This window comes from Canis lupus, chromosome 30 (assembly GCF_048164855.1).
Source record: "Canis lupus baileyi chromosome 30, mCanLup2.hap1, whole genome shotgun sequence".
NCBI lineage: Eukaryota > Metazoa > Chordata > Mammalia > Carnivora > Canidae > Canis > Canis lupus.
Genome location: NC_132867.1, coordinates 41,715,460 through 41,734,984, shown reverse-complemented (window position 1 = coordinate 41,734,984; position 19,525 = coordinate 41,715,460). Strand labels below are relative to the sequence as shown.

At 50.9% G+C, this 19,525-nt stretch overlaps 2 protein-coding genes across 2 annotated transcripts in view; both read left to right on the top strand.

Moving 5' to 3' along the window:
- Positions 1–19,525, top strand: part of TSPEAR (thrombospondin type laminin G domain and EAR repeats) — a 162,355-nt gene that overhangs the window by 103,835 nt on the left and 38,995 nt on the right. The window contains exon 2 of the mRNA XM_072807182.1: positions 2,785–3,005. Within this exon, the coding sequence (XP_072663283.1) occupies positions 2,785–3,005 (221 nt within the window). The remainder of the gene's footprint in view (positions 1–2,784; positions 3,006–19,525) is intronic.
- LOC140621778 (uncharacterized) lies at positions 15,442–16,480 on the top strand. The gene has a single exon (XM_072807180.1). The coding sequence runs from the start codon at positions 15,481–15,483 to the stop codon at positions 16,198–16,200; it is 720 nt and encodes a 239-aa protein (XP_072663281.1). The 5' UTR covers positions 15,442–15,480; the 3' UTR covers positions 16,201–16,480.

Below are 19,525 nucleotides of genomic sequence, written 5' to 3'. Positions count from 1 at the left end.
CCCTCACCTCGCTCTCTGCTTGCAGTTGCAACATGTGAATAGGAATGACTGCGTATCTGTCTGCCCGTCCTCACAGTGCGCCCCAGAGGTCATCGGGCAGTGTCCTCCCGACGGTTCAGCCCCCACTCCCGCCCCACCGTCCCCTCGCCACCTGACAGCCACCAGCAGTGCGCTTGGGATGGCCATTCGTCCACACCCTTGTCAAGCCCCCTCCGGAAGGACCTCAGTGTCCCCTGCTGCGCCCAGGCTGGTGACCTGCTCCATACCTGCAGTCGGTCACAGGGGATGGGCAGGTGTGACCTCAGTCACCCTCCTTGCAGGCAGTGAGCGAGGCTGGGCCGTGTCCAGTGCGCTTCCTGCCCCGGGGCTCCTGCCCTGTGAGGCCCTGTGAGGCCCTGGGCGCACAGCCGGCGGGCTTCCGGAGGGGGGTTATTAGGTGGTAGGAGCGTCTACACTCACCGAGGATCGTTCTGTCTCCAGCCCCCTCCCTCTCCCCTGTGTCCTGACTTTGCCCCTTGTGCCGCAGCCCCTGGGCCCCTCGGGTCGGGGCTCCCCCCGACTCTGACCGCTCTCCCGCAGCTCACGTTAGGGGGTCCCGTCATTTCTCTGCCCTTGGGTGCCTGCCCTCTGGCACTTTTTCTAAATTCCCTGGATTTATGGAGGAAACTGTGCTCTACCTTCCACTGCGGGGCCCACTCGCCCTCGTCCCAGGCTGCGTTCCCGCTGTGTTCACCCCTGCAGGGAGTGGCCGCTGGAGGGGCAGGGGCTCCGGGCTCAGCCCGCCCTGTCCTGGGAGAGGCGTGGGGTGTGTGCAGCGGGGCCCATCCGCTGAGCCGCAGAGCCCGCGGGCCTCAGGGCCCCTCTGCCACATGGGTGGCCACCGCCATTCTCACGGCGCTGCCGTCTGACTGTGCTTCCTGCAAAAACAGGGTTGGGGCCCTCGTGTCACCTCCCTGTGCCCCCACAGGCTGGAAGTGACCCAGGACCTCCACACCCACTTGGGCCTCAGCCGTGGGTGCTTCGAGGAAGAGCAAGGGCTTGACCCCTAAGTAGGGGTGTCTCTGGGGTTTCTGGGTCCTTCTGCGGGCTGCCTGGGAGCTGTAGGCCTGCGTCTGCCCCAGCCCAGGGCTGGTCCCACATGACCCGTGGGTGGCCGTGTGACTCAGGCCCCCGAGAGGAGCGATGCTCCCCGGTCTCGCTGAGGAGGGGCCCTCGGCTCTGCCACGAGGTGTCCTTGCCCAGGTTCAGAAGGCAGGGGGCTGGGCACCCTTTCTGCCCCCTGCTGAGGGCCTTGGAGGCCTTCCTGGGGTCGAGGACTCAGCCGCACCCTTGAAGCCACACGAGCCGGGGCCACGCTGTGGACACCCCCAAACACTGGCCATCTGTCATTGCCAGCAGGCCCGGGGGTCAGAGCCACACAGACGGGAAGAGTGCCCGTCCGCCCAGCGCCCGTGGGGACAGAGCCTGCCGGCTCCCTAACGGCCGGGGACGGCTACGGTTCCCTGGATTCTGTTGGTGACAGTGACCCCGCTGGGAAGAGCCGCTTCCCTTGGACCAGGCAGTGACCGGCCGAATTTCTTCGGCGTCAAGCCCACGGGTAACCCGGATGGCGCTGCGCGCTCACGGGAGCCGGGGTCCGGATGCCTGGGTCCAGACAGCTCCAGACGGCTCTCGCCGCGGGGCTGGTCGCGGTCCTCGGCCCGCAGCCCGGCCCTGGAGGCTCCTTGCTTCAGTCTGGGAGACGGTTACTTAGCAGGTACTGCCCGCCGGGCGCTGGCCGCGCACTTCTGGGAACGCGGAGTCGCCAGGTGCGCGATGTGCACAGGCCCCACTGTCGGGAGCGGACCCAGGCCGCTGTGCCCCACGCCCACACGAGTGGGAACGTGCCGGGAGCCTCGCCAGGCTGTCACTGCCCAGAAAGCCCCTGAAGGCCCTGGTCACAGGGCCTGTTGTCCTGGCGAGGCTGCTCCCTCCTGGGAGTGTCCCTGCATCGAGGGACGGTGGCTCCGGGAGGGAGGGGGGAGGGGCATCCCTGATGCACCACCGTGGGCTCAGGTCAGCTCCACTGTCATCGCTGCTGACCTGCTGACCGCGGGCTGTGGGCCCAGCACCCCCGTGTGAGGCCCAGGCCCTCAGCAGGCCCCCTGGGCCCAGGGGCGGCTCCAGAAGCAGCTAATTCATTCCGGCTCCGTACCTAGCCAGGCACGCGGTGGCTGGGTCGGAGTCGGGGTCGGGCAGGGTCCAGGTGGGGGTCCAGGCGGTGGCCGTGGCTCCGCTCCAGGGCAGCCCCTCCCTTCCCTTCCGGAGGCTGGGCCCCTCTGGCCCCGGCGCTGCGTGGGCTCCCCACTTCCCTTCCCGCCGTGGGCCTCGCGGAGGCCGGCCCGCCCATCAGCCACGCTCCGGCGACCTTGAAGTGCAGGCAGAGGTTCTGCGGCGCCGTATCTGCCTCCCTACAGTGCGCGCGAGGAGCAGTGCCCAGTCCCGGGCAGCCTGCGGGGCACACCGGAGGCTGCACGCTTCCACGGCACGCGGGGACATGGGTCATGGAGCTCCATGGCAAGCACGGGGCATGCCCTCCCCGGGCCGTCCTCCCTCTGTCCCCTCGCACGCCCAGCACGGCGCGAGGCCATCAGCCGGGAGGCAGCGAGCCCCGGAATGTGCGAGTGTAGCTCCTTCTGGGAAACCCGGGGTGGGGGGTCCCTGCAGACCCAGGGGCGCCGATCCTCGCCGGCAGAGGGGACGCTCGCGGACGCGTCTAACCTACCTGTGGTTTCCCCGACACAGACCTGCGCCCCCTGGACATCCTGGCAGAGGCCGTCCCTCCGAATGGCGCCGCGGGCGGAATCAGGGTGACCCAGGCCCACGGCGTGCGAGGACTCCAGCTCTCGGCCGCCGCCCCCCACGCCGTCAGCTTCCCTGCCTCGAGGATTTTCTTCCGGTGCGACCTCTTCCCTGAAGAGTTTTCCATCGTCATAACCTTGAAAGTTCCCAGTCTTCCCCCGAAGGTCAGTGACACTCTTCCCCACCCCCCCACCGTGGCCAGGCCCCTCCCGCGGGCTCCGGGGCATCTTCAGGGTCAAGCGGCCGACCCCATAGGTAGTGAGGTCCCCATCACAGCGCGCGTGCAGGCGGAGCCCGTGGCATCATCGCGAGGTGGGCTGACCGGTCCAAGGCTCGGGGACAATGCTTGGACTTCTCAGTTTGACATCTGTCCTCGGGAAATGGAGAGCGTGCCCTTCGGGGCCCGATGACCCGTGGCTTGTGGCCCCTTCAGCCCAGATGCAGCCAGCATTCCCGCCCCCCTCGGCCCGCCGCCCCCAAAGCTGAGGACCCTCAGTGCCCAGCGCTGCTGCCCCGCGGGGCCCCGGACGGTGCTGCGCGTAGGCCTGGGACCCACTCGGAATCTCAGATAAGGACGGAAAGGCCGTCCGCCCTGGCCGCGATCCTCCCCGTGGGCTTGCTCCCCGTCCCGGGGACGTCTGCTCACGAAAGCCCTCTCTTCGTGCCTTCGACTCGGCTGCGTTTTCTCTCCCAAGTCTTTGCGTTTTCCCTGTTCCATAATTTCCATTTTCTTCTATTTTATATAAATTCCACTTCTCAGCTTAAAGCCTCCATCTTCTCAGCTACTGTCCTGAGCACGACTCCAAATATTTGGATGCAAGGACTCCATTCTGTGGACGATTCCCACGCATGTACCGCCCTTAAAGAGTGCTTTTTTTTTTTTTTTTAAAGTTTTAATTTAAATTCCAAGTAGTTGGGCAGCCCCGGTGGCGCAGCGGTTTGGCGCTGCCTGCAGCCCAGGGCGTGATCCTGGAGACCCTGGATCGAGTTCCGCGTCGGGCTCCCTGCATGGAGCCTGCTTCTCCCTCTGCCTGGGTCTCTGCCTCTCTCTCTCTCTCTCTGTCTCTATGAATAAATAAATAAAATCTTAAAAAAAATAAATTCCAGGTAGTTGCCATACAGGGTAATATTAGTTTTGGGCGTGCAATGGATGATTCAACATTTGCAACAGAACCCAGTGCCCATCAGGACAGGTGCACGCCCGACTCCCCATCTCCTCCCCCGCCTCCCCTCTGGTGACCGGCAGCATGTTCTCTGGGGTTGCATCTGTTTCTTGGTTTGTCTCTCTCCCTTTTTCCCCTTTGCTCCTTTGTTCTATTTCTTAAATACCCCGTATGAGGGAGGCCGTGCGATCATGTCTCTCCCCGGCCGACTCGCCCCCCTCGGCATCACGCCCTCCGGCTCCCCCCACGTCGGTGTAAATGGCGAGATCTCCCCGCTCTGACGGCCGAGTGACACCCGGGGTGCGCAGGGACCACGTCTCCTCCCTCCAGCATCTGTCCGTGGATGTCGAGGCTCCTCCGGTGGCGCGGCCCCCGTGGACATGGCCGCTGGGAACGCGGGGTGCAGGTGCCCCTGCAGCTCACCGCCTCTGGGCTGCGGGGTCGGTACCCAGCAGTGCACTTTCGGGATCGTAGGGCAGCTCTGTGTCCGGCTCCCCAAGGCCACCCCCTCCCGTCCCCACAGTGGCCGCCCGCCTGCGTTCCCACCAGCCGCAGAGAGGCTCCCCTTTCTCCACATCCTCCCTTCACCTGTCGCCTCCCGACGGTGGCCGTCCTGACGGGCGTGCGGGATGGGGTGGGGGGTCCCACATGGTGTTGGTGTGTGTCTCCAGGACAGCGAGGGACGTGGAGCATCTTCCCGCGTGTCTGGGGCCCCGTGTGGGTCTCCACTGGAGACGTGTCTGCTCACGTCTTCCGCCCATTTTTAAATTGGATTTTTTACATTTTGGGGTTGTTGAGTTTGATAAGTTCTTCATGGATCTTGGACACCAGCCCTTTATCCGATCTGTCTTTACAAATACCTTCTCCCATCCTGTAGGTTGTCCTTTAGTTTTGTTGGTTGTTTCCTTTGCTGTGAGGAAGCGTTTCATCTTGACGAAGTCCCAATAGCTTCCCTCGCCTCCGGAGACTTATCTAGAAACATGTTATGGCAGATGTCAGAGAAATTACTCCCTGTGCTCTCTTCCAGGATTTTTATGGTTTCAGGTGTCACATTTAGGTATTTAACCCATTTTTTAATGTATTTGTGTCTGGTATAAGGAAACGGTCCAGTTCCACTCCTCTGCTGTCCGGTTTCCCCAGCACCATTTGTTGAAGACACTGTCTTTTTTCAACTGGATATTCTTTCCTGCTTTGTCAAAAATGAGCCGACCATAAGTTGAGGGTCCATGTTTAGGTTCTCGCTTCTGTTCCATTGATCTGTGAGTCGGCTGTTGTGCCAGCACCAGGCTGTCTTGATGATCACAGCCTTGTAGTGCAGCTGGAAGTCTGGAGTTGTGATGCTTCCGGCTTCGGTTTTCTTTCTTAGGGCTGCTTTGGCTATTTGGGGTCTTTTGTGGTTCCACACAAATGTTAGGATTGTTTGTTCCAGCTCTGTGAAAAATGCTGCTGGTATTTTGATAGGCATTGCCCTGAATGTGTAGATCACTCTGGGTAGCATGGACATGTTAACAATATTTGGTCTTCCAATCTGTGAGCATGGAATGCCTTTCCATTTCTTTTTTATTATTATTATTTTTATTTTTTTTAATTTTTATTTATTTATTTATGATAGTCACACACACAGAGAGAGAGAGAGGCAGAGACACAGGCAGAGGGAGAAGCAGGCTCCATGCACCGGGAGCCTGATGTGGGATTCGATCCCGGGTCTCCAGGATCGCGCCCTGGGCCAAAGGCAGGCGCTAAACTGCTGCACCACCCAGGGATCCTGCCTTTCCATTTCTTTGTGTCATCTTCAATTTCTTTCATAAGTGTTCTGTAGTTTTCAGATCTTTTACGTCTTTGGTTAAGCTTATTCCTGGGTAGCTTATTGATTTTTGGTACAATTATAAATGGGGTTGATTCCTTAACTTCTCTTTCTGCTGCTTCCTTACTGATGCACAGAAATGGAACAGATTTCTCTACCTTGACTTTTTGTCCTGAGAGTTTCCCGAATTCCCGAATCAGTTTCAGCAGCTTTTCGGTGGAGATTTTCGGGTTTTCTGTATAGAGTGTCATGTCATCTGCAAGTAGTGAAAGTTTGACTTCTTCCTTGCCGATATGGAGGCCTTTTATTTCTTTTTGTTGTCTGACTGCGGAGACTAGGACTTCCAGTTCTAGGTCGAACAACAGTGGTGAGAGTGGACGTGCCTGTCCTCCTCCTGACCTCAGGGGACAGGCTCTCAGTTCTTCCCCACTGAGGATGGTGTTCACTGTGGACTTTCTCATATGGCCTTTATTAGGTTGAGGTGGGTTCCCTCTAAACCTACCTTGTTGAGGGTTTTTATCATGAATGGATACTGTACTCTGTCAAATGCCTTTTCTGTGTCTATTGAAATGATCATATGGTTCTTCTCTTTTCTCTTATTGATGTGATGTATCACATGGATTGATTTGTGAATATTGAACCACCCCTCAGCCCAGGAATAAACCCCACTTGATCGTGGTGAATGACTTTTTAAATATCTTGTGGATTTGATTTGCTAGTGTCTTGTTGAGGATTTTTGCAGCCATGTTCATCAGGGTTAATGGCCTGTAGTTCTCTTTTTCAGTGGCGTCTTTATCTGGTTTTGGTATCAGGGTAATGCTGGCCTCATAGAGTGAATTTGGACGTTTTCCTTCCTTTTCTGTCTTTTGGAATAGTTCAAGAAGAATAGGTATTAACTCTTCTTTAAATGTTTCATAGAATTCCCCTGGGAAGCCATCTGGCCCAGGACTTTTGTTTGTTGGGAGGTGTTTGGTTATTGATTCATTTTCTTTGCTGGTTATTGATCTGTTCAAATTTTCTAGAAATTTCTTTCTGTTTCAGTGTCGGTAGTTTGAATGGTTCTAGGAATTTATCCATTTCATCTAGGTTGTTAATTTGTTGGCATATGGTGTTTCATAATATTCTCTTATGATTATTTTTTGTGGTGTTGTTGTGATCTTTCCTCTTTCATTCATGATTCATTTATTTTGGTCCTTTCTCTTTTCTTTTTGATAAGACTGGCTAGGGATTTATCAATTTTATTAACTCTTTCAAAGAACCAGCTCTTGGTTTCATTGATCTGTTCTACTGGGTTTTTGTTTGTTTCTGTATTGTTTATTTCTGATCTAATATTTTATTTATTTATTTATTTATTTATTTATTTATTTATTTATGGGGGGAGAGAGAGAAAGAATGGCAGGGGGAGGGGTGGAGGAAGAGAGAGAAGCAGACTCCCTGCTGAGTAGGGGTAGTGAAGCTGGACTGGATCCCAGCACCCTGAGATCATGACCTGAGCTGAAGGCAGATGCTTCACCAGCTGAGCCACCCAGACACCCCTATTTCTGCTCTAATCTTTATTATTTCTCTTCTCTTGTTGGATTTAGGCTTTATTTGTTGTTCTTTCTCCAGCTCCTTTAAGGTGTAAGGTTAGGTTCTGTAGTTGAGCTTTTCTTCCTTCTTGAGGTAGGCTTGCATTGCTATATACTTCCCTCTTGGGACAGCCGTTGCTGCATCCCAAACGTTCCAAACTGTTGTGTTTTCGTTTTCATTTACTTCCATGTGTTTTAAACTTCCTCCTTAATTCCTGATTGATCCATTCATTCTCTAGTAGGATGTCCTTTAACCTCCATGTATTTGTGGTCTTTCCAAATATTTTCTTGTGGCTGACTTCAAGTCTCACTGCGCTGTGGTCTGAGAATGCACATGATATGATCTCAATCTTCGTGTACGTGTTGAGGGCTGATTTGTGACCCAGTGTGTGATCTGTGCTGGAGACTGTTGCATGTGCCTCGAGAAGGATGTGTATTCTGCTGCTTTAGGATGGAATGTTCCTCATATATCTGTGAAATCCACCTGGCCCAATGTGTCATCCAAAGCCCTTGTTTCCTTGTTGATTTTCTGCTTGGATGATCTGTCCATTGCTGTGAGGGGGATGTTCAGTCCCCTACTATTATTGTATTGTTATCCATGAGTTCCTTTATGTTTGTTATTAGTTGTTGTATGTATTTGGCTGCTCGCTCCCAAGTTAGGGACATAAACATTTACAGTTGTTACATCTTGTTGATGGGTTGTCCCCTTTGTTATGACATGGTGTCCTTCTTCGTCTCTTGTTATGGGCTTTGTTTTAAAGTCTATTTTGTCCCATCTAAGTATGGCTACTCCAGCTTTCTTTTGACATCCACTTGCATGATAGATATTTCTCCACCCCTTCACTTTCAATCTCTGTGCATTTTTAGGTCTGAAAGATGATTTTTTTTTAACAGCTTCTTTGAGCTACACTTCCCATACCACACCATTCCCTAATTCTCTGTGCCAAGTGCACAATTTGGTGATGTTCAGTGTCCCCAGCAATCTGTGCAGCCCTTGCTGTGGGCAATTTGCCACTTGCCACCACTTCAGGAAGACCCCCCTATGCCCTTGGGTTGCCCCACCCCCTGTAACCAGCAACAACTAGTTGACTTTATGTCCTACTTGTTTGCCTACTCTGGACATTTCATGTAATTGGATCCATTCACATATATATGGTCTTGCTCCTGGCTTCTTTCATGTAGCGTGTCTTCAAGGTTCATGTGTGTGGAGCATTCATCAGTACTTCCTTCCTTTCTTGGCTAAATCATTTTCAACTGCATGGACCTATGACTATTTGTTTATCCATTCATCAGCTGATGGATATTTGGGCTGTTTCTACCCTTTGGCCACAGTGAATAGTGCTCCTATAAACCTTACTTACATGGTTTCGTGTGGACATATATTTTTAATTCTCTTGGGTATATAGTTAGGTGTGGACTTGCTGGGTCATATGGCGACTCTATGATTACATTTTTAAGAGGGGTGCAAAGGGAAAGGGAGAGAGAGAATCTTAAGCGGGCTCTGAGCTCAGCCTGGAGCTCAACGTGGGGATTGATCTCACAACCCTGAGACCATGACCTGAGCCGAAATCAAGAGTCGGACGCCTAACCGACTGAACCACCCAGGCATCCCTCTATGATTAACTTTTTAGGACTTGCCAGACTGTTTTCCGAGGTAGCTGCACTATCTGGCAATTTCTCCACATCCTTGTCAGCACTTCTTATGATCTTATTTTTTTAATCTAGCCATCTTCATGGGCAGCAAGTGGCATCTCATGGGGTCCTGATTTTCATTCTGTGATGAATAATAATGTTGTATGTTTTTTCATGTGTGTGTTGGCTGTTTGTCCATCTTTTTGGAGAAATACATATCCAAGTCCCTTGCCCAATTTTAAGTGAATTTTTTCTTGTTGTGGAGTGATGAATTTTCAATGTATTTTAAATTGAAGCCCCATATCATATATGACTTGCAAATATTTTCTCCTCTTTTGTAGGTTGTCTTTTCACCTTTGTAGTGTTCTTTGAAGCTTTTACAAAACCTTTTAATTTTGATGAAGCCAGATTTATCTTTTTTTTTTCTTTTCTTGCTTATACTTTTAACGTCATATCTTAGAATCCATTGCCAAATCTGAGGTCAAAAAAACCTATCCCAATGTTTACTTCTAATAGTTTTATAGCTTTAGTGCTTTTATTTTAGTCTTTGGTCTGTGTGAGTTTGTGAGTTAATTTTTGTAATTAATTTTGGTGAGAGGTAGTGGCCTACTTCCTTCTTTTGCACACAGATGTCCAGCAGTACCACCACTATTTGTTGAAGAGACCATACTTTCCCTATTGAATGGTCTTAACCCTTGTTGAAGTCAATTGACCATAGATATATGGATTTACTTTTGGACTCTCAATTGTATTCCATTGATGAATCAATAAATGCCAATTTATTGTCTGTCCTTATGCCAGTACCATACTGTCTTAGTAAGTATAGCTTTGTAGTAAATTTTGAAATTGGGAAATGTGTGTCTTCCAATTTTTAAAAGATTTTATTTATTTATTTATTTGAGAGAGAGGGGGGAAGGAGAGAGAGAGAGAGAGAGAACGCGCACACAGGCAGGGGGAAGAAGAGAGGCAGAGGGAGAAGCAGGCTCCGCTGAGCATGGACCCTGATGCAGGGCTTCATTCCAGGATCCTGGGATCATGACCTGAGCTGAAGGCAGATGCTTAATCAACTGAGCCACCCAGGGGCCTCCAAATTTGTTCTTATTCAAGGTTGTTTGGGCTTATTCCGTTCTGGCTTATTCTGCATTCCATATGAATTTTAACAACAACTTTCAATTTGTACTAAGAAGTCAACTTGGATTCTGATAAGGATTGCATAAGTCTGTAAATGGGAGATAACTGCCATCTGCATAGTGTCAGATCTTCTCATCCTTGAATTGGGATGTTTTCCCATGGATTTAGATTTTCTTTAACAAAACAAAACTTGGGACACCTGGGTGGCTCAGTGGTTGAGCATCTGCCATTGCCTCAGGTCATGATGGGTTCTGGGTTCAAGTCCTGCATCGGGCTCCCCGGAGGGAGCCTGCTTCTCCCTCTGCCTGTGTCTCTGCCTCTTTCTCTGTGTCTCACATTAATACATAAATAAAAATCTTTAAAAAATATATATCTTTAAAAAAAACAAAACTGATTCTCTACAGCTCTCAGAGTAACTACTTTTGCAGTTATCTTGTTTTCAAGTATCCATTTAATCTAATTTATATACTTTATTGGCATATAGTTGTTCATAGCATTTCTCTGTAATCCTTTTTATTTCTGTAAGGCTGATAGCAGTGTCCCCTCTTTCATTTGTGATTCTCATTATTTGAGTCTTCTCCCCCTCTCTTTTTCATGATCAATGTAGCTAAAATATTGTCAATTTTATTTATCTTTTCAAAGAGCCAATTTTATTGATTTTCTCATTTTTCTATTCTCTATCTCACTTATTTATGCCCTAATCTTTATCATTTCCTTCCTTCTGCTTGTCTGCAGTGCCTTAAAGTGAAAGTTTAGGTAACTGATTTGAGGCCTTTCTTCTTTCTTAGTATAGGTGCTTACAGCTGTAAATCTCTAAGAAGTGTTATAGCTGCATTCCATAAATTATAGTATTTTGTTTTTCACTTTCATTCATTTAAAAGTATTGTATGATTTTCTTTTTTTATTCTGCTTTGATCTTTTGGTTATTTAGGAGTGTGTTGTTTAATTTCCACATGTTTATGAATCCCTCCAGTTTTTTCTGTTACTAAGTTCTTTTTTAAGATATTATTTATTTATTCATGAGAGACACAGAAAGAATGGCAGAGGCACAGGCAGAGGGAGAAGCGGGCTCCCTGTGGGGAGCCAGATGAGGGACTCGGTCCCAGGACCCCAGGATCAAAACCTGAGTTGAAGGCAGATACTCCGCCACTGAGCCACCTAGGAGCCCTCTGTTACTAATTTCTAATATCACTCCATTGTGGCCAGAGAACACAGTTTGTGTTATTTCTATCTATTTTAACATATTAGGGTTTGTTTTATGGCCTAGCCTATGTTCCATTCTGAGGATACTATGTGCATTTCTGAAGAGGCTATACTCTGCTGTTGGTGGCGGAGGTGTCTGACAGATGTCCATTAGGTCTTGCTGGTTTGCAGCGCTGTTCTTTGTGTCCTTATTGATCTTCTTTCAGGTTGTTCTGTCCATTGTTGAAATTGGGATATTGAGGTCTTCAATGAATATTATTCTGTTTTTTTCCTGTATGTCTGTTAGCTTTTGATTGTGTATTTTGGTGCTGTTATTATTTGTGTGTATGTTTATAATTATTATATATTCCTCATGGATTGAACTTTTATCACTATAAAATGTCACTCTTTGTCTCCAGTAGCAATTTTTGTTTTAAAGTCTACTTTATCTGATGTTAGTAAAATATTAATATCTTCTTGTTGTTACTGTTTCCATGGTATATCTTTTTCCATCATTTTACTTTCAATCTAGCTGTATCTTTTACTATAAAAGTGCATTTCCTATAGTGAGTGTATAGTTGAATCTCAATTTTATTCAGAAGAACAATCTTCCCTTTGATTGTATTAATTCACAATTGATGCTATTATTGATATATAGTTGATCCTCATTATTCATGGATATCGCATTTACAGGTTCACCTACTCACTGAAATTGATTTGTAGCCTCAAAGTCAGTACTCACGGTGGCTTCACATTCATTTGTGGACATGCACAGAACAGCAAAACATTGGGTGGCCCCACATGCGTGTTCCCAGCTGAGGTCAAACAAGATGCTCCACGTCTTATTTCAGTTAATGCTGCAAACAAGTGTCCTGTGATGTCTATTTAGTGCCACACTTTCCATGTTCTTGTGCTTCTCTTTGGTGATGTCACTGTTTGAAATGGCCTCATAAATCAGGAAGGCTGTGATGTGCCTCACAGAGAAAATACATGTGATAGATAAGCTTCGTTCAGGTGTGTTATGTTGCTGTTGGAAGGAACTTCAGTGTTAAAGAGTCAGCAATGAATATTAAGTATTCACTGTGAAATAATAATGTATTTTGACATATTATATATATATATGGTAAAATATATATGTCTCTGTCCTTGGTTTTCACTAAAGTTTGGTCTCTGACCACAGTTTCTAACACTGCACTCCTAAATCCCTTGGAATTTCTTGGGTGATAGGAATGAATTTGTTATAACGAGGTAATTCTTAGTTGGCTTCAGGATGGGGGCTACTCACCAGAAAGACCAAGCTCTGATTAGAAGCCTGGTGCTTTCAGCCCCATCCCTGTCCTCAGGAAAGGGGAGAGGGGCTAGAAATTGAATTAATAATCAACCATGCCTACACATTGAAGCCTCCCTAAAAATCCAAATGTATGGAATTCTGGGAGCTTCCAGTTTGATGAACATGTCCACGTGCCAGGAGGGTGGCGCACCCCAGTTCTGCAGGGAGAGAAGCTCCTTCACCCAGGACCCGCGCAGACCTCGCCCTGTGTATCCCTCCACGTGGCTGTTTGTCTGCAAAATATCCTTTGCAATAAGGTCACCAATAGGAAGTCAGCTCTTTTCCTGGGTTCTGTGAGGTGCCCTAGCTGAGGGTTGAACCCGAGGAGGAGGTCATGGGAACCTCTGATTTGTAGCTGAGTCAGATGGAAGTTGTGGGTGACGGGGTGTCTACTGCTGGCATCTGAAGTGGAGCCAGTCTTGCGGGCCTGAGTCCTTAACCTGGGAGTCTGCCTGCACTAGGTTAGGGTTGGATTGGAACTGAGTCGTGGGACACCCAGAGAGCATCAGAGGGCTGGTCGGTGGGAAAAACCCACACACCTGCTGTCACAAGCATTACAGTGAAGGAAGAGGCTGCGATTCTCCTAGACACACACACAAGGAGGCTCTGTATTGATCGGTTGATGAAGATGGGACCAAAGGCCCACAGGAACCTAACTCTAGTTCTAACACTGGGAGCGCTGGGCTAACCCAGCATGCCTCGCGATTTTCCGTAACACGATCTCCACCAGCGGCTCCAGTTGGCTGCAGCTGGATCTCGCCTGCTGCTTTGCCGTTCCGCTTTCTCTGTCTTGTGTCTTCTCGTGTGGGCTCCTCTCTCTCTCCTTTGACACACTCTTTTGCACTTAGTGAATATTTTCTCATTCAGCATTTTGTATCTTTAATGGTTTTTCTTTTTCTTTTTTTTTCTTTTTTTTTTTTTAAGTTTTTTCCTAGTTTTGCTCTAGGGCTTCCATATATTTATTTTAACTTAGTAGAATCAGCTTCCTGTTTACACTAAGTCAATTCCATGGCGTAAAAACACGCTGTTTCTACAGACCTCCATCCCTTCCTATCTCTTTGTGGTCTTGCTCTTACATATACTCCATCTGTCAATGTTGAAAAACACTCGATATATTGTCATAATTATTACCTAAGATGCTTTTATGACTTCTAAGAAGCTGAGAGAAGACGGGAAAGTGAGTATTCTATTTACAGCCTTTTATTGCTTCTAGTTCTTTTCACATTTTCCTGTGGATCTGAGTTGCCATCCGGGGTCATTTCCTCCGCTGGATGCGGCTTTGCTCCCACCTGCTTCGTTGGTCCCATGTTGTCAAATACATCACATCACACACAGGCCCAGCAAAGCGGTACGTGCAATTCTGTGTAGGCAGCTGCTTTCCAACTTAGCAAGCCGTCTAAGACTCACTCAGTGAGGGAGAAAAGCACGCATCTGCACCGTCCGTTGTAATCACGTGACCACCTTCACTGGTGTGCTTCCTGTCCCCCTGGGGATCAGAATTCCCAGCTGGGGTTGCTCCCCTTCAGCCTGAGGGACTCCCCTCACTGCATCTTCTATGGGGGGGCCTGCCAACATCAAATTCCCTCCGTTTTTATTTCCCTGGGAATGTATTCTGACTCATTTGTAAAACTAGCCTTGTTGGACAGACGATTCCTGATTGACACTTCCTTTCTCTTGAGCACTTTGACGACCTCATCCCCCGTCCGTGATGAGAACTCGGCTGTGGAACTCACGGTGTGCCCTTGTGGGTGACTCGATGCTTTTCTCCTGCCTTTGACTGTCAGCACCCTCACCGTGATGGGTCCGTTTGTGGGTCTTTTGTGCCTGCCCCATTAGCAGTGCATTGAGTTCCTGGATGTGTAGATTAAAGTTTTTCAATAGATTTGGAAAGATTTAAGTCATTATTTCTTTGAGATGATACCATTTCTCCACTGAGGATTGACTGCCCTGCCGCCCCCAGGGCAGCCCCCAGTCCCACCCATCAGAGCTGATGAGGCTTTAAACGCTGACACCCACTGGTCCCCACGAGTCTTGATGGAGCCCTGCAGCTCAAAGCATCACCAAGGCCCTGCCCTCGCCGCTTCAGGAACTCGGCAGAGGATGGCGGCCAAGTGTCCGTGAGGGCATGAGGGGCCGTGCAGGGTGTTGCATACTCACTACGTCTCAGGCGTGGAACCAAGTATCTGGGCAGGAAGCAATGAAGCAAATGCATTGCCCATCATGGTTATTCCTATGTGCTAACCTGCATCCGGGTCCTTGGCCCCGTCTATGCGCCAGTCTCTGCCCCCAGGACACTTTTCTCACACCTGCCCTAGGGCTCTGTCCTGGGAGACCCATGCCCCATCAACACCCACTACAACCAGCAGCATCAGCCCACAAACCCCATGGCCAGGCCGCTTGAGCCTCATCAGAACTGTCCAGAGCTGAACATTTCACTCCCGCTCAAAGCCCACGTTCCAGGATTGCTCCCGCCTCAGCCCTTCCCTTGAGGAGAACGGCGCCCCTGCCCCCCACCGTGGGAGGGAGCACAAGCTGTCACTTTAAGAAAATCACCTATTGCTATGGTCTCCACAAAAGCATCAAGGCATTTCCACGGTCTTTCCTCTGAGGACAAACGCAGGTCAGGAGCCCCACAAGCCAGCGGCAGACGGTGACCAGCCGTGGGAATAAACACGCTGAACAATAAGGAAGGGGAGGCTTCACTAAGCCTGTTGTTGGGACAACACACGCACCAGGAGGGCTATAAAAGCCGACAGCCCAGCACCTCGCACACTCACACCCACACCCGCACCCACACACTCACCCACACCCCGCCCCAGCACCCACACCATGGCCGCCTCCACCCTGTCCGTCTGCTCCAGCGACCTGAGCTATGACAGCCGCGTCTGCCTGCCCGGCTCCGGCGACTCCTGCCCCGACTCCCCCTGGCAGGTGGACGACTGTCCCGAGAGCTACTGCGAGCCCCCCTGCTGCGCCCCGGCCTCCTGCCTGACCCTCCTCTGCACCCCTGCAAGCTGCGGGTCCAGCTCCTGCCCACCAGCCTGCCCCGGCTCCTGCCAGCCCTCGTGCGGCAGCTGCTCCCCCTGCCAGGAGGGCTGCTGTGTGTCTGTCTGCTGCAAGCCCGTGTGCTGCACCCCCGTCTGCTGCAAGCCCATCTGCTGCACCCCTGTCTGCTGCAAGCCCGTCTGCTGTGAGGCCTCCCCTTGCTCAGCCTCCCCCTGCTGCCAGCAGTCTAGCTGCCAGCCCTCCTGCGGCAGCTGCTCCCCCTGCCAGGAGGGCTGCTGTGTGTCTGTCTGCTGCAAGCCTGTGTGCTGTACCCCTGTCTGCTGCAAGCCGGTGTGCTGCACCCCTGTCTGCTGCAAACCCGTCTGCTGCCAGGCCTCCCCCTGCTGCCAGCCCAGCCCCTGCAGACCCTCTTCCTGCGTGTCCCTCCTCTGCCGCCCCGTGTGCAGGCCCGCCTGCTGCTCATCCTCTTCCCCTTGCCAGTCCAGCTGCTGCCGCCAGGCCTCCAGCATATCCCTGCTGTGCCGTCCCATGTGCTCCCGCTGATGGGATACGTGCCCCCGGGGCGCTGGGCTCAGGCCCCACCCAGCCCTCACCTGTGCTAGGTAGCTGCCCCTACCCATGATGGGGTGCCCCTACCCATGATGGGGTCCCCCTGGCTGTCCAGTCTCCTGAGCTGACTTCACCTCTTCCCTCCTAAGAACGCTGACCCTGCGGCTCTCCGGGGCTCCTGCTCCCGGGACGCACCTCCACCTGCCCTGGGTCACCTGCCTTCCCTCCCAGTTCCTCAGCTCGGCTCGGGTCACCTGGCCTCACCCTCCGACCTGTTGGCACCTCCCCAGACCCCAATAAACTCACTTCACCGGCTGACCTGCTTCCTTTCATCTGACTCTCACAGGGGCAGGGTCCCGGGGTTTGGACCCGACAGTGCTCTCGTCCTGCCTAAACATCTCTGGGAGGTGGGATGAGAGGTCCCCAAGGGTAGGTCACAACTGCTCTGGGCAGGGCTGCGGGGTGGTTCTCCTGCCCTGGTGTAAGATGGTCAGGGCTGCTGGGCGCCACATGCGTCCCCGGGGCTCCGGAGCCTGGCCACCTGCACATGGGGAGAGGCCTGCGGCGCCGGGCCGGGGCCCGTCTCCACCCACCACCCCAGCTGGGCAAAGCGGCCCAGACAGCCGGCCGTGGGGCTGTGGGCAGCACAGCTCCTGGGGGCCTGGGGTCCTCCCGAGTGCTGTTCTCATCCCCTGGAGAGGTGGCAGGCTGTGGGACGCAGGTTGCTGCCAAGATGGGGTAATAGGGACTGGATACCTTCCCACCTGGGCCAACCCAGAGCCCTGACAAGACCCTGAAGCCAGCGTGTCAGGTTCAGGACCCGAGGAGCACGGGACAACCACAGCGGGGAAGGAAAAGCACAAGGTGCTTATCGCCGTTGGGGCTCTCACCCCCTGGAGAATATTTCCGGCCCCATGCAGGAGGGCCACCCCAGCGGAGCTCCGGGCACCCTCAAGTTCACAGATGGCCTTGGGCGCTGGGGGAGGCACAGGCAGCCAGTGTTTGGGTCTGGGGTCCCCGTCACGGTCCGGGGTCGCTCTGTGCTCCACCCCACCCTTCCAGTGCAGCCCGCGGCACCTGTTGGCGTAGCGTCTCCACCCTGGGTCCTTCCAGGGACCTCCTAGGGCAGGATGCACAGACAGCGCGGGGACTCCGTGGGTGGCTTTTTCATTCCCGCCCGGGTGTGTAAATTTCCTCTGCGTCTCTTCACGGTGTGAACGCTCCCTTCCTCTTATTCTTCTTTTTTAAAATTTGTCTCTATTGATGCCAAATGCACGTAACACCACGTCTACAGTCTTAACAATCTTCAAGCATACAGTTCAGGGGTGCTAAGCACATTCTTGACGTGGGGCGACCATCCCGCCGCCCGTCCCCCAGACTCTTCCATTCTTGGGAAAATGAAGCCGCGTCCCTGTGGGACACAGACTGGCCATTGCCCCTCCCGCCGCCCCTGGCACGCACCCTCCCTCCTCTGTCCCCGAAGCACCTCAGAGAAGGGGGGTCACGTCGTAGTTGTCTCTCTGTGACTGCCCTGCGTCTCCAGCCTCAAGGTCCTCATGCCTCACCCACATTGGAGTCAGACTCGCTTCCTCTTAAAGGCTGAACACTGTTCCGCGGGCGGGACCGCGTTTGCTTCTCTACTCATCCCTCGGTGGACGCTTGGGCCGCTCGACTCTAGCTCTTGTGAATGATGCCGCTGTGACCACGGCTGTCAGAGATCTCCTTGAAGGCCTGCTTCCAGTTCTCTTGAGCAAATGCCCGTATAAGTGCTGGACCGTGTGGTAATTCTACTGTTCATCTTTTGAAGAACCACCGTACTAACTTCCACAGTGGCCGTGGCCAGTTCACGTTCCCACTCACAACCCCCAAGGGCTTCAATTTCTCCACATCCTCATCAACACTTCCTGTCTTCTCCTTGCATATATATCATATACACTATCTCCTCGTTGTGATAATATTTACATAAATATTATATATTTATCTTAATGGGTGTAAAATGGGTGGCTTCTCATTGGACTTTTGATGCACATTTCTCTAATGATGAGCGATGTTAAGCATCTTTTCATCTGCTCATTGGTCACATACCTTGTATGTCTTTGGAAAAATGTCTATTCAAGTCCACTGCTTGTTTCTGAATGGGGTGGTTTGGCTTTTTGTTATTGAGTTTTGGGAATTCTCTAAACATTTTAGATATGAATCCCTTAACGGAACGTGATTTTCAAATGTTTTCTCCCATTTCTCTGGGTTACGTTTTATTCTCCATTGGTATTGTCTTTTGAGGCGAAAATATTTAAAATTTTCGTGAACTCCAAGTTTTTTATTTTTTATGTTGCTGTGCCTTGCTATCATATCCAGGACATCACTGTGGAACCCAGTGTTGTGAAGCCTTCATCCTGTGTTTTTGTTTTCTTCCAAGAGTTTTATAATTTTAGGTCTTCCATTTGTGTCATGGATCCGTTTTGAGTTCATTTTTGTGTGTGGTGTGAGGTAGGGGCCTTTCGGATAGTCAGTTTTCCTGGCACCATTTTTTGAAAAGACTGTCCTTCCTCCATTGAATGGACTTGGTATCCTTGTGAAAAATGATTTGACCTGAATGTGAAGGTTTATTTCTGGACTCTATGCTATTCCATTAGTTTACATGGCCGCCCGTTTTATGCCTTTACCACCCTGTGTTAATTATTGTAGCTTTGTGCCTTTGAAATCAGGAAGTGTATGTCCTCTGGCCTTGTTTTTTCAGAATTGTTCTGACTATACAGAGATTCCATGTGAGTTTGAGGGGTTTAATGTTTCTGTAAAAACATCATTGAGGGCAGCCTGGGTGGCTCAGCAGTTTAGCGCCACCTTCAGCCCAGGGTGTGATCCTGGAGACCCGGGATCGAGTTCCGCTTCTGGCTCCTTGCATGGAGCCTGTTTCTCCCTCTGCCTCTCTCTCTCTCTCTCTCCCTGTCTCTCTCATGAATAAATAAATAAAAATCTTAAAAAAAATCATTGAGATTTCAATAGCAATTGTATCACGTCCGTAGATTGCTTTGGGTAGTATTGACGTCTTAGCAATCCTGAGCCTTCCAACCTGTGAACATGGAATGTCTTCCCATTGAATCATGTCTTCTTTACCAACTGTCAGCAACGTTTTTTAGGTTTCATCACCCAGGCTTTTGCCTCCGTGGTTAATTCCCTTTATTTTATTCTTTTTGGATGCAATGGTAAGTGGAATTGTTTTTATAATTTCCTTTTTGGGCTGTTCATTATTAGTGTATAGAAATGCAACTGATTTTTGTGTGTTGACTTTGTATCCTGCCATCTTTCTGAATTCATTCCT

Coding starts and splice junctions, on each gene's coding strand:
- LOC140621778 (XM_072807180.1), top strand. CDS start 15,481: ATGGCCGCCTCCACCCTGTCCGTCTGCTCCAGCGACCTGAGCTATGAC.